General features: G+C 33.4%; 2 protein-coding genes across 10 annotated transcripts in view; both read left to right on the top strand.

Moving 5' to 3' along the window:
- The window catches only part of LOC123696376 (6-phosphofructo-2-kinase/fructose-2,6-bisphosphatase), a 31,233-nt gene extending 29,512 nt beyond the window's left edge, over positions 1-1,721 (top strand). For 4 of the 6 annotated variants that reach the window (XM_045642511.1, XM_045642509.1, XM_045642510.1 and 1 more), the window contains one exon: positions 1,031-1,721. In XM_045642511.1, the coding sequence (XP_045498467.1) occupies positions 1,031-1,034 (4 nt within the window). In that variant the 3' untranslated portion in view covers positions 1,035-1,721. Of the gene's footprint in view, positions 1-535; positions 620-1,030 lie in introns of those variants that run through there. The other 2 variants (XR_006752069.1, XM_045642512.1) reach the window with 2 other exon arrangements.
- A 4,285-nt stretch (positions 1,722-6,006) lies between these two features.
- Positions 6,007-15,260, top strand: LOC123696375 (muscle M-line assembly protein unc-89). Of its 4 annotated transcripts, XM_045642505.1 has the most exons (7): positions 6,007-6,234; positions 6,308-6,393; positions 10,227-10,391; positions 11,682-11,785; positions 11,858-11,998; positions 12,104-13,197; positions 13,367-15,260. In XM_045642505.1, the coding sequence occupies exons 1-7, from the start codon at positions 6,186-6,188 to the stop codon at positions 14,455-14,457; spliced, it is 2,730 nt and encodes a 909-aa protein (XP_045498461.1). In that variant the 5' UTR covers positions 6,007-6,185; the 3' UTR covers positions 14,458-15,260. The 4 variants fall into 4 exon arrangements, with proteins under 4 accessions (XP_045498461.1, XP_045498463.1, XP_045498462.1 ...); XM_045642507.1 differs by lacking the exon at positions 11,682-11,785; XM_045642506.1 differs by lacking the exons at positions 6,007-6,234; positions 6,308-6,393 and adding an exon at positions 6,873-7,157.
- Positions 15,261-15,439: the final 179 nt, after the last annotated feature.

Raw genomic sequence — 15,439 nt, forward strand, 5'->3', positions numbered from 1 at the left:
ACATGAATCAATACAAAAAACATATTAATCTAGTACAAAAATAATTATAATTACCTTATTTATGTATTTATTACTATTATTCTGAATAAGTTCTTATCCATACTTCCATACGTAATATTATAAATGCGAAAGTAACTCTGTCTGTCTGTCTGTTACTCAATCACGCCTTAACTACTGAACCAATTTGCATGAAATTTGGTATAGTGATATTTTGATACCCGAGAAAGGACATAGGCTATACTTTTTACCCCGGGAAATAGATGGATCTTATCCCGGAAATCCCACGGGAACGGGAACTATGCGGGTTTTTCTTTGACTGCGCGGGCGAAGCTGCGGGTGGAAAGCTAGTATATTATATATTGCACAATAATATACTATTAAGTTTGACTCCACAAAACGCACAATATTGTAATTTTAAGTTATAATACTGAACCTTAATCTCTTTTGGCCAACTTTTTTTATATAAACTAGTATATTTTAATAAAATATTTACTATATGTAATTATTATTTTACAACACTCGCTTATTATTATAGGTAACATACTCAGAAAAATAATTACAATGCATCTCAGTAGTAGACAATAAAATGTATGAATATCGCAAGAAATCACATTTGAAGTTAAGTTTTTCAAAATTTTTATACATACGGATGTGGATATTTTTGGAATTTTTGAAAAGTGTGATGTTTTCGTGTGATTTTCCAAAATGGGAGAGGCTTGGGCACTTGGTTTATATTTTGCATCCATTGTTGTCAAGGAATTGCTTGTGGTATTTTTTTGGTGAATTTTGGATGGGGTTTTAATTATTTAGTTTAGTTTTTTTTTTTTGTAAATCACGAACACACATTGTAGCACAGTTAGACAGTCATTTTGATTTTTGACAGTTATTTTCGCGCCTTTTTTTACCTACATTTGTCACCTGTCACTTTTACTTTTTTTATGTGGGGTTGCGGATGGTTTTAGGTGTTATTGGTTTTGTATTATTTGAAAATATCGATTTTGTATTTATCTAATAAACTATTTGATTACAGGTGATACCAGCCCCGCCTATAAAGCCTCCCGTCCCGCCAATTTTGAATGGCGATACGAACGGCGAAGATAAAGACAATCAACATTAACATAGATAGATAATCACCATAGACAAGTTTATCATTTTAGCTTCTGACCAATAAATCGTGAATGGTTAATATGCTGGCATATGACTTCAATCACCTGACGACCTTCTATTTAATACATAATAAAATATTTTAAATATGGTATATTTACAAAAAAAATACATTTAATTGTTCCAATTTCAATTTTGTACCCTCAGTGGGTATTCGTATTTTACTATATTATTCCAAAAAAATGTATGTTTTCAAGATTATGTTATTTTTTGTTAGCATAAATGAATATATGTATATTTTTTGGGTTGCCAGGGAAGTCACAGAATGTCGACATGAGACTGATGTTAAGTGAGTGTACTCTTAAGTCATATTAAAACGCCATGATAAAAAGTAAAAAAAAAATGAAATTAAATTTCATCAATTTCCATTGTATATATTATTATGAAAAGTGCGGAGTCACATTTATATTAATTATTACTTACAATTTTAATATTTTTTCGTTTTTATTGCAATAGAAAAATGATTCCTACATTTGTAGTTGTTCAAGAGTTATAAGAAATGAAAGAATAAATTCTGTATGGTATTGTAAAAGAAAGCAATAAAAAATAAAACTTTATTTTTATTTTTTTTGTCTACCAATTTCAAGTACACGAAGAAACGCAATTGGACAATGTGTATAAACACAAAAAACCGTTACACGGCCTATGGAACTAAATTCGGTTATTATTTGAATGTATTATAATAAACACTTCAAATAATTTTACTAGTCTCTTGAGATTAATTTCGGTATAAAATACCGACTAAACTTCTTATTCTTTACCAAAGATTCTCATTTGTTATATCCTGCTCTAGCTTCATGAATACTGATAAATGTGTTTCGATGTATGAGTTTATAATAAGTTGATTTTTTTTTTCCAAAATCACAGGCTGAAGACATTTATGTCACCGTCAAAATTGACAATACTCTTAAACATAGTGTTCATATTTTAAAAACTATAAATTTGTAGGTACATCGAAACATAAGCCTATTTCTCTATTTTTAAAGTGAAACTTCTTTATCGGGGTTAGAAAAAAAATTAGTGAAACATTTTTTCGCACAGAACAGTAAGAACATAATAGAAGTGCGATGTGGGCGTGGCCCACGTGTCACTAGTAAGGTAAGATCACCTAACTCGCTCTCAGTTGTGCGCAGAAAAATATTCGAGTCGGTTGTCAGCTGTCAAACCTTATTTCCATATTTATTCATTATTTAGAGCGTGTTGTTCGGTATTAGAGTGGAAAAATGATAGCAGACGAAATAATATCAGCAATCGAGGCATTTCATACCATCGGTAAGTCTTATTTTAATTTATTTTAAATATATTTTACGTTACAACTTCGCTCGTCATATTTGTCAAAAATTTATAAAAATATTAAGTCAAAATGAACCTTAATCCATAAGAAATAAGTACTAATATAGATTGAACAGCAAACAAGACTTTCTGGAATATTATTGCAATAAACAAACGAATGTTGGATTAGTGATGCATGTGGCGCATATCGACAGTATCGATACTTTAGAAAAGACAAACATTATAAATATTAAATTTTATTCTATTTTTCCTTAGCTTTCATTTGTCCTATTTATTTATAGATTTTCGAAAGAGCCTAATTTAAAAGAGAAATGGATAATAAATGCAACGTGACGAGTTAACTGGATGCCGAACAGCAATAAGCAGTCTAACAAAGGCCACCGATACATCAAACCTACGGCAGTTCCAAGATTTAAAATAATGCGTATTTTCTGTTTGTTTTGTAAATATAGATTTATACTATTCTATTCCGTTTTTTATTTAAATATAATAATATGAAAAGACGTACTTAGTAGTAATAAACATACTCCAAAATGTGACACATTATCCTATACTCATATAATAGAAAGAAAAAAAAATGCACAAAAATATATTAATTTGTGAATTATCGATAACAAGGCTGACATCCCTTAGAGCATAGCATCAGGTTAATGTCAAGTTAATGTCATTAATTTAGAGTGACACAAATTTCAACCTTATTTCTATGTGTTGAGGTTCAAAGTTATATCTATCGAAAATTAACGCCCTCTGTTGTGGAGTAGCTGAATGTTTTCGAATTTGGAATTTCTGAACAAAGAGAAACAAAACAGCTAATATACCTAGGGATGTTATACTAAAATAAACCGTAACATAGTGATTTAGGGTACATATTGAAATGCTGAATTTATAACCTTAGTCGGTTTTTACTCAAATTAAGCTGTCCAATCAAAGGCATAGTTTACTTGTAGTGTACTGTATAACTATCGGTTTAAATGTGTGGGTTTGGCGACACTGGTTTTCATACTAATTATGACATTATAGCACTTCTATTACCTATGTTCTTACTGTTCTGTGTTTTTTCGATACGCGTGACATTTTTCTGTTACGCGCCACCTTTTCCTTACCCCACCACGCGTGAATCGACGTATTTCTGTAAAGTTGCATATAGAAAATTATTTTTTGAAAAATAAGGTCATAAAGAAGTTTCACTTCTTACGTGTGTACACTAGTACACGCACACTTTTTTTTGTATGTGACTCCGCTATTGTATATTTTTATAAAGCATCAATTTGTCTATACTTCCGTCATCTTAATGATAATACATTTATCTAATATAATATTTATTTATAAGGGTTTTTACAAAGTGGCTATACGTTAATTGTACTATTATTGTAATTGTTTATTTAAATTTTAAATATAAGCTTATTATAAGAGAACTTGTTGTTTTTATTCTCCTGAAAATTTTATAAAATCAATCTGCAATATTAAATTTATATTTTATAACTATTTTTGGTTTTAATTCACACCATTTAAGTTGCTCTACATTCAAATTTATTAAGGATATATAATATATAAAAATGAAACCCGTTTCGCGTTGTCACGGCATCACGCGTGAACGGGTGGATCGATTTCGATAATTCTTTTTTTATTTTATTCCTTGAAGTACGAGGATGGTTATTATGTAGAGAAAAAACGTAAATAAGTACCACGGGCGAAGCCGGGGCGGACCGCTAGTTAAGAATAAAAAAGGCACATTATAATATACTAATTAATAATTATATATATAATAGTATATAGTATAGAAAAACAGTTATAAAAACATAATGCTGTTTTTATAACTGTTTTTCTGTAGAATGCAAACTGATATTTTTTTATGCTAAAAGATAATATACAAAAAAATCTGACCAAATTAATCCTATCCTACTAATATTCTAAATGCGAAAGTTTGTGAGGATGTGTATGTGTGTGTTTGTTACTCTTTCACGCAAATACTACTGAGCCGATTACAAATCACAAATAAAGAGGCTATGTGGGTTTTTCTTTGAAAACGCGGGCGAAAGCTAGTGTTGTATAAGTACATCCTAAGTGTGTATGAAGCTAATAGAATATTTTTTAACAAAAATAAAAATGTTGTTTTTTTGCTCCTGTTAGATAAGTATTAAAATATAATGTCTCATTTTAGAGCAAAGAAGGGAATAATTATTATTTCATTCGTTTCCATAGAGAAAATGTTAGTAATAATTATTGAATAATAATTAATAGTATAGTATTTATTACATTATCTGTGATAGTAATCTTCCAAAATAATATATCCCTGTTATTTGTTTTAAACGCCATCTATTCTTTCGTGAATACTATATTTCAACCTTGAATACACTGACGCAGACATCGGAATAAATAGGTACTTACCTATCTATCGAGTATCGATTTATTTTGTTACTATGCAATTTGTATGCCTGAATGGAAACGGCCCAAAATAGTTGGGTAAAAATAAATGCCTTGAAAGTATGTAATATTGTTATACCTATTGTTATACTTATACCTGTTATCAATTATTATTCTGGTTAAATATTAAAGGAATGTTTAAATTATTTATATTTCTAAACTTCTAAAAATACCTCAAAACTTCATCAAAAGTTTAATGAATTCCAAAATAAAATGAAAATAATTTAATATTTGAGACGTCAATCATAATTTCCCCTAATAGAAGTAGGTAGTTAGGTTAGCCCATTGATTCACATATGCAAAACAGCTCCAAACTAATTACCAAAAGTCAGAGACGTTAATTTAAATTTGCCGCTCATTAGATGAATATTGTTCAGATAACACTTCATATTTCTAAAAATAAATATCAACGAAATTGATATTTGAATACACTAAAGTGTAACATTCATATGACCTAGATTAACTTGTTACGAAATAGGTCGTATTCCCAACTACCTATGCGTGTCTATAACGGGTATACAGTACACAGGTATTACATATATATATATAAGTGTAGGTGCGTCAGACGTCCACTCCAATACATAAACGCCTAGCATTGAACACGAGTAATCAATAAAGCACGTATATAAAAACGATGTATGTTCTATCCCGGGGCTCGTCAATTCGGTGTAGCATTTGCTACAGAATCACGGGCTATAAAATGAATGGAGATGCCATTTATGGATATCATATTATTACTTATTGTAGGGAATACAAACTACATTGCAATTGTCACGATCATTAGACATTGATAAAATTCAGTTGCGTAAGTTATATTTGTTTATATTTTATACTATCAGCCCCCCTAGACAAGGTAACTTTTGTAATAATAAACCTTACGAAATGGAACAATAAGTCCTAATTAAGTATATTGATAAAATTGTAATATAATTTAGTTTAGTTACATACCCACATTAATACCTTAATGAGTAAAATGAGTAAAATCACAGAACAGTAAGAACATAAGTAAAATCGATAAATATCGATTGTCTTATTGATCATCTGCCATAGATCATCGATTTTTGTTTATCTGTCATAAGTCATCACAGCTGGCACTGACATTTCATCTTTCAAGGGTCGAACGAAACAAGGGTCATTCGAAAAATAGTGTGAATTTTGCACTTTAAAGTCTTGTTTAGTTTTTAATTATATAACGTTTTACAATATGTAAATAAAATGGCATATAAGTGCAATATATTTCATGTGTTTAACATTGCAACGTGGTAGTGCAACGTATAGATAGATATTGGTGACAAATATTATTCATGAACACGATGGTTTCGACTTTGCAACTGCAAGAAAAATATAACAAGAGTATGAATTATAAATTATAGCATTGATATATTTTTACATAAGAAACGATCCCTAAGCTTTTCTGTTGTTACAGTTCGTAAAAACTTCTGCTTTTATTTGGATATACAAGAACCATCTATAGCGCGATCTCTATCTCGAAGACTGCAAGACATGGGCTTAGTAAGTATTTTATTCATTTTGGCGCGAAAATAATTTGTTTTTAATGTCTGAGAACCTTGCTATGCATACCTAGAATTTTTTGGGTTATATGTATAGATACAATCTGAATATTATGATGTTTCATAAGATACGTCATTAGTTTCCTCACATTTCAAACAAATAAATGAATATTTGAATTGGCTTCTTATACATCGTGCACGTTCAGGTTCACAAAATTTTGTCTTAGAAAAGCAAAACTTATATTTAATATTATCAATAATTCATACAACTAAATTATTAGGTTTAAAAATAATCAATGTAAAATGAAGTGCGAAAAAACATGTGCATAATTATCAAAAGTTTTAGTTTAATAATTAAATGTAGGTAAAAGTAGAATAATAATTTCATATACAAAAAATACATAGAATGGAACGTAATCAGAATCGGCCAATCGCATGTCTTTCCCCTTCCAAGCGACACTAGCGCTGCCAGTGACTGTAACAAAAACTACAGCAAAATATCTCCATCTTGTATGACAGATTTGTGTTTGTTGTTACTTTTTCGATTTTATTAGGCAAATCTATATAAATAAGACTAAAAAGTAGTTATTACGCGATTGTATGTGATAGTGCTTGGAAACAATATTCAGTGCAGTGGACGTATGAAGTGTACATTGTGTTTCCATGTAATTCAAGCAGTGACGAAGTGTCCCGTCTCGGTGACTAGTATATAGTTACTTATTTTTGTGATAAGCGGTGCGCGGGGGCCTTCCGGACGGCTTTTGTGTGAGTATAAGCGACTACCAATATCCACACGTGCCGTGTTATACTTGGTTTTAGTTACAATGATTAAGAAAATAGTTTAAAATTGAGTTGTTGTAGCGGCTAGTAGGCGCGTAGCTAGCGTTCGATTTTAGGTCATCTTTTGTACGCTCGCGTTAGAGCCGCTGTCGCAGAGCGAAATGCAACGGGCCGAGGCCGCGCGCCGCGTTCGATCACGCTGCGTTGCAATACATCCATATAAAAGCTGTTTGAAATGTAGTTTTCTTTGGCTAACGCGTGTGTATGCTTAATTTTTGACAGTTGATATTGCTTTTAGACCGTCAAGGCGATATGATTCTTAAGATTGTCATGCTAAGGATGAAAATAGCATGTAAGATCGTAGTGTGTTATTTTTTTGCGCGGGACGGTTGGCGCGATACAGGGTACCGCGCGATGCTCGTTCCGGCGTCAATTTCGCCGTGTGTATTTCAAGGAAAACTCCATGGTTGCGCACGGACTCGGATTGCATAGAAATAATCGGTCACTTGAGTGCCACGACACGTAATTCTCTTGTTTTGATGAACAGTCCGTTGTCGAGTCTGTTTATAGCCGTCGTCAGCATTCTGGACGGAAATTTTCTTATATTACGAAATCACATACGTGCACCTTTCAGGTCAAAATACGTGTTTTTGATGACTTTCACATTACATTTTACCAAACAAAATAATATGTCACAACAATTCAAATTGTCTTGACAGTTCTTATAAGAGTTGCCAGTTTATTTAGTGTCTTTAATTATTATAATTCAAAAATATTAAATTGATTTTGTGTATTTTTATCAGTGATTTTTTTATTCACTAATAAATCTTTATTTATTTTATGTATTAATTATTTTGTAAAGTTTAAAATCTTTTTATGATAATTTTTATGTTTGTTATAAAATAAATTACTTATATATAAATATTTTTATGAATTTACTTTCAAGAAACAGTAAAGTGAATAAAAACACAGCATATTGTTATTTAATTTTTTTATTAATTTAATATACTTTGTCAAACCATTGTTTTAATATAATTAAACACTTATTTCATATTACAAAGGTCTATGAATAGTACTTAAAACATATCCAATCAATTTTTTACAAATTGCAATTTTTTTTGTTAATTATTGCTACATTAATGATTATTTTTAACAGTTACGGTTAGTATAAAATACCAAATTTTATATATTTTTTTTATAAAAACGATGTGTGGCACTCAGGGACTGCCGCGGTAAAGCTATTGCATGCTATGCCTTCAAGCTACACCTCCGCCCGTCGGAGTGGGGAGCGTGAGGTTTTTTCGTTACGGAATTTCCGATTCGGTCCCCGCGCTCAAGGCCCGCGATAGAAGCTATGCAATAGCTTAATAATTTAAATTCTATATTATTCAATTGCAGCAACATGATTTAAGTCATATTAATATAGAAAAAATATATATACAGAGACATATAGACAAAATATAATGGGTCAGTCAGGTTATCTACCTGGTGCATATTATCAGTAATATTATATTTTATAACAATGCTTACAATACCTATAAGTTTAAATATAAATGTATGATTAAAATTTTAAAACTACTTAGTAAGTTGTCGGAACATTTTCAAATGACATCAATTTATTTATAACTAGCTGTGCCACGCGGTTTTACCCGCGTGGCTCCGCTCCTGTTGGTCTAAGCGTGATAATATAATATAGCCTATATTACTCGTGGATAATGTAACTTTCAAATGTTGAAAGAATTTTTAAAATGGGTCTAGTAGTTTATGAGCCTATTCATTAAAATTCAATCAAACAAACAAACAAAGTTTTCCTCTTTATGATTATTTCTGTGTTTAATTAAAGTAGTTTATTTTAATAATCATAGGAATAGAAAAGTGATGTTATTTGGTGCCATTTTAAACCCTGGAGTGGTACCACTTCCAGGAATATTGGTGACCTTTTTTGTTATTTAAGTAGGTAAGACATTTTATAAAATTTAATATTAATAATTTCAAATATATACTAATATTATAAAGCTGAAGAATATGTTTGTTTGTTTGAATGCGCTAATCTCAGGAACTACTGGTTTGATTTGAAAAATTATTACAGTGTTAGATAGCCCATTTATCTAGTAGGGCTAAATTATATCATCACGCTAAGACCAATAGGAGCAGAGCAATGCGGATAAAACCGCAGAGCACAGCTAGTAATAAATATAATATCTTCACTAAGTATAGATGATTTTTTATCCATGTTTAGAAATAAAATAATGTTTGAAAAAAAGTTAACAGAAGATTAACACTCATATAATGGCAAGAGATCAAATATATCATGATGCTGGTTTACACCGGTTATAACCCATAGTCAATTCATAAACAATAAACAATTCATAACTTATATATTGCCTATATGAATGAAAAGACTAAAGATAGTGGAATTAAAAAAAAATACACATGGCTACTGTTAAAATACAAGTCAGGTCTACAACATTGTCTATTCCCAAAGGTAGTTTCGGCTTTACTGTTAACTTAGATATAACTCTTCATTTATACACAATTCTCACTTATGTGTTGTGAATACCATTATAACGATTGGACTTAATTATCAACTTATAATTATTCATGCATACATTATCTCTTTCCAAAAATTATTAAGCTTGCTGTGTCCCCTGTGTAAACCCAGGATACAATAAACTGGCCTATCCTCCTCATCTGTACCATGACTACTAGAGCTAGGAGTTCAATTTTTAATAATTATTATGTTAGTAATAACTTGACCTAGCTTCACTTGTGTTAGTTACTACCAAGATAAAAGTGAACTATCATTATTCACCCATTACCATTAACAAAACATTTATTTATTCAATTAGACTTCTTCGAGAAGCACTTTTTAATTCTCATTACATATTTTTAACATTTACCACCGATATAGAAAGCAGTATCTATGGAGAAGAACCAGCAAGAAACTACATAATATAGGATACTTATTACTAGGATAAAGCTAAAACGATCTATCACTCTTTACTCTGCTCATATTATATACCCAAAACTTCAACAATAATATTCCACCAACAGCGCGAAGAAGTGTTCCTAACATCGCGCGTCACCCACGTGGTCGCGGACGAGCGGCCGGCGGTATGGCGTGAGAGCCGCGCCCGCGCCGATGCCATGCTCGAGAGACTGCGCGCGCAATCGCCGAAGCACGCGCAACATAATTACGTGCAGCTCACCGTGCAAAAGGTATGTGGTGTTCGCTACATATGCCATACACTTTGGCAGGTATAATAGGAATGTTCATGTAGCCGTCACATGGCTGAATCTGCTATTTGATTGAATGACTAGCGGAGACTTGATTCAATGTACGCGCTAGGCATTCAACAATATGCCGAGCGTTGTATCTCCTCTGTTCAAAGAGCCATGTTTCAATAAAGTAGCTAGTTAGACGTTGAGTGACTTTTGTTAAATCAATGTTCAGCCTAGTCATTCAAAAAAGGCGCTAGTCATCTGATTCCTTTACCTGTAATACTGATATACACCCTACAAAAACTGCATGTTCTCGTTGGTCGTCGAAATTTACAAGGAATATAAAAAAATACAACATGGCCTTTATCAATAAAAATGTAATTACAAGTGGTTATAAATCTTTCTTTGTTTTTATTTAATAATTAAATCTACAAAAAAGTGTCCAATCTTTCTTCTTTATAATATCTGTTAGTCTAAATGTGTGCATAGTTTTAAAAACTTGAGCATAGTGCTTCTAATGTTGTTTTTGTAAATGTAATTGGGGTATTTAGAGTAGTTTCCTATATTGAATTGAAACCTCAAGTACTCAATTATTGCATGACAAGTTGAAAAGAGTGTGTGTACACGCGTTAGAAATTATACTTCTTTGGCGTATGGAAAAAATACTAGAGTATACAACTTGAACATAGTTATCAATTTTCAAACCACCTAGAACTAACTTCATGCTGTTAAATTTAGGTGTCGGTGTGCGCGCGCATCGTAAAAATTCACTCTCATAATTTTTCTCCATCGCGCCAAAAGAAGTATAACTTCAGAAATATTGTCCATGAAAGTATTTTGCAATCAATATGTCAGATTTTTTTATAAATGGCAAATTTATTTGGACAAGGATGCTCCATTTTACACTGCATGTGACCTATTTTGTAGATATTGTAGTTTTGCAATTTTACCAATATACAAGAACCCTTGCAAATTGTTTGATTTTATTGTTGTTTCTTGTGCTATAAAAAATTTGCATAGTTGCAACTTGAAAAATTTGCATGTCAACTAATTTTATTAATAAAAATAACTTTGTGCTAGATATTTCCCTTTTTCAACTAAACTTTTATTACTAATATTCTTAACTTATTATTTCTCAACCTGCAAGTAATAAACTACTCAGAAAATAATTTTTGATTGTCATATAGTTTATTATTTGTTTTTTTAATAGGTCAAGGTTGGGAAATAATACGCAATCTCTTCGCTATATATATTATATATCCTTACAATGTATTTATCATCTTTCAGGCTATAAGTCTATTGGATAAACTGTATGACACATTCTTCACGCAGCGTAAAGCGCAGGTCAACTTCTTCAGTAAACATTTTATCAAGATTGAATTTTTGGACAAGTATGGACCCCTATAATGAAATAAAAATTTGATGTGCGATCAATGGTATTTATAAATTCCCTCTTTCTGCAGACCGTGCCGACCTGTGTATAAGGAATTTGATGAGTGGCCGCAGATCTCACTAGAGCCGGATCCTCCCAAGGAGAAGAAAGAGAAAAAAGAGTCGCCGGAGAATCTCGTCGCAATTCCTTCTAATAATAATATCGGACACAAGTAAGTTTTTAACAAGAAATGTAAATTTTTCTAAGAATAAGCTTGTCAATTGATTGTTACAGTGTTATGTGTTTGTTATTTATTGTTGTTTTTGTCTTGTTACAGAATGACGCGGAAGAGTCGACCTCGTATAAAAGAAAAAGAAATAAAAGAAGAGAAGGGTGGTTATTGTGAAATGTGCAATGTTGATTACCCAGATGCCACCACACATCGACGGACGCCCCACCATCTTGCGTTCGTCAGGAACCACGCTAATTTCTTATCTCTAGACTCTCTTATAACCTCAGGTGCAGATGTCAACACCTTCCTTGACAAAGCCACACCAGTAAACGGTGAAAGACGTTCGTTGCGCAAATTGTGCAACGGAGACTCAGAACCAAAAAACAGACGTTCCAAAAGATCTCAATCGCCAGACGCTATAAACGGCAATATAAGCCCGAGACGTAATGGCGGTCTCGATGAGGAAAAGAAACACAACACCAGATGCAGTAAGAAGACGAGTGAGTCCACACAGTCAGAAGACCGCCAGTATTATAAAGTAGTCGGTGTCAGTACGAAGCTTCGGTCGAGCGGGGGATTCACCAAGAAGAAGGAATTGCCTGTTTGCAATGGAACAAAACCTTTAGTGGTTAAGTTCAGAAAAGTGCGGCGTTCAGAACTATCAGTGTTGAGCGATGAGGCTGAACAATTCATGTTTCCAAAACGCGCCAGCTCCACTAGTTCCACTTCTTCCGATGATGATGACGCGATAATCAACACAAAAACAAGGAAAAAGGCGTCACCACAGCTCCCACCGCCCGCAGCAGAACGGCAGAGGCTAGCGAGGCCCGTAGCGTTGAAAGAAGAATCCTCAGAAGAAGATAGCTGGCCGGAAGAAGATAAGAGGAGAAGGAAGCGACGGGCACCACCAGTGATTAAAAGGGCTAAGAGAGGGTGCGGTAGACCAAGATTACAGCCACCGAGTAAACCGCCTGAACCTGAAGAACCACCCCCACAACCTGAGCCAGAAGTCAGTCCACTCAGAGAAGAAGCCTCAGAAAAGTGTATGAAGTGGGAAGACGGCAAGTTGAAATACACTCCGGCAGTGGAACAGTTGGAATTTGCTTTTGAATCTGTGCCACATAGCGAGCCTTGGTTTGAGACATTCAAGCGGCAGGATCAAGACAAGGTTGTTGCTAAGAATGTTCCTCAGTATTTTGGTAAATATGAATTACTAACTATGGATTTTAAGCATGAAACAGCTATTACTATTTGTTTATCGTAATCTTGGAAATTACATGATATTATTATCTTATTATTTATTTTATAAAAGCTTAGATGTATTTGTATAGTTCTCATTATTAACCTTATCTTTTTTTTTTGTTACAGCGCTTTACTCAAAGTCACCAAAGTTACCATACGAAATTGGTCAGTTACCACCTTTGAAGCCAAATTGTTGTCCATTAAGTGACCTCGTTCGCCGCGAGGAGAAACCTGGGCCTTCACGTTCATATGGGACTAGGGGAATGAAAAAGCAAAAGATTAGAAAGCGCACAGCCGCCATTCTAGCACTTGAAAGTCATCCCAGGAAATCTCCAAGAGAACATGCTTCTACGTTAGCCATTTTAGGCTCAGCTGGCCTCCTGCATCGGCGGAAAAATGTTGACGACTCTAAATCAACAGCTTCCGAAGAGACAATTAGTGATACTCACTCCAAAGTAGAACCAATACTTACAGAAACTCAAGAGGCTTCCGAGAGGTTACAACAATTCCTCTCTGAAGTGTTCGAAGACGCGTCAGATTACGATGTCTCAGAGGATTTAATGGACTGCGATGCGTCCGTTATTACCTCGAAAGCCATCCTAGATATGTCCAGTTTAGTGTCAGAGTGCGAAAACTGCGATCTTATCCGGAACGAAATAAAACAGGACACGGGCAAGACGAGAGACAGACGCGGCAAATTCAAAAAGAAGAACCGGACCGGCTGGCCGACGAAGAGGAACAAGAAGAAAGGTTCCCGAAACAGCAGCACGGAGGGGGAAAAAGTTGATGGCAGTTTGGACAGATCGTCGGCGGAACCAGATCTCGGAACGCTCAGCGAAGCAAATGAGAACCATTCAGACGGTGAAAACGATAACACTCTAACCGAAGAGACGAATTCTAAAGAAACACCCGTAGCTAATAAGAAATCGTCTGATCCTGAAGAGTTGGAGCTGGCGTGTCCCATAGACGTGGAAGAGAATAAGTCTGAGAATGTAGATAAGAATTTAATAGAGAATAAATGTAGCGAGCGGTCGTCAAAGGAGTCTGAAAAGCGGACGTCGTCAGAAGGCGAGGAGAAAGTGGATTTCAAGAAGAAGAAGCGAGCGTTGCAGGGTCTGTGTGACTGGCTGCCAGTAGTGCGCGTGGCTAGAGTGGACCCCAGCGCGGGGCGAAGGCTCCGTTCGGCGGGCAGGGCTCGCTCCAGCAAGTTCAGATAGCGCCCGGCCCCCACCAGACTTAGTGGCTAAATAAGTGACTAGGACAATTGAATTTCAGATGTTGAAGCACCGGTACAAAGTTGACAGTTTATGTGTACTCCGTACCATCTGTGTTATATAGACGCATTGGTGTCCATTTTTTTTGCTACCGTAACAAATAGATGTTGAATTTCGATGTGAATATTGTTACTTCCCGTAAAGTTGTGATATTGATTAGTATCACAAGATTTTTATCTAAATGTTTTAGATTCCACTTTCCGTGTATAATAGATATTACCAATTGTTATTTGTTAATTGAATACGTCTAATATTAAAATGTCGGCGTATTCAAAAAACCGATTTGTATTTTCAATATGAATCCACACATACTAAATAATATATGAAGGCATAATTTGATACCACGCAATTCCTAGAATTAGTTCCGTATATGATACTGCATTCATTCTCTCGATGTCTGTCTGAAACATCTGAAATAATCCTAAAAATAACTTATTAAATACATATTTATTTTGTACGTTTATAAACTGGAGCTATATTATTTGAATGTTAATTTAGTATGAAAGTTTCAGTATTTATATCTCGAGGCTCTGTGAAGCCGTTGTAAATATATGTGTAATATACTTAGAAATTTTATTATCTATTTAGTATAAATGTTGTGATTGTATGAAGAGTGTCTCAAGAGCGAGCTTACTCTGTACATAAATGTTTTCGTATGCTTAAAGTATGTTGCTTTTCTTTAAATGAAATTTGTTTACTGTCAGTTCATCAGTAACATTGTATAAATAAAATAATTACTCATAAAATTTGTTGTTATTTATCCTACTCTATGTCCTATATAATATATGAAAAGTATAGTAGTTCAATGATCAAACAGATTTTAATAATTGGCACAGCTATGTAAGGTTATAACAATATACATCACAATTTTCGTATAGGAATCATGATAATAAGTAATATGTTGCAGAAATGTTAAGCTTATTCT

This window comes from Colias croceus, chromosome 12 (genome assembly GCF_905220415.1).
Source record: "Colias croceus chromosome 12, ilColCroc2.1".
NCBI classification, from domain to species: domain Eukaryota; kingdom Metazoa; phylum Arthropoda; class Insecta; order Lepidoptera; family Pieridae; genus Colias; species Colias croceus.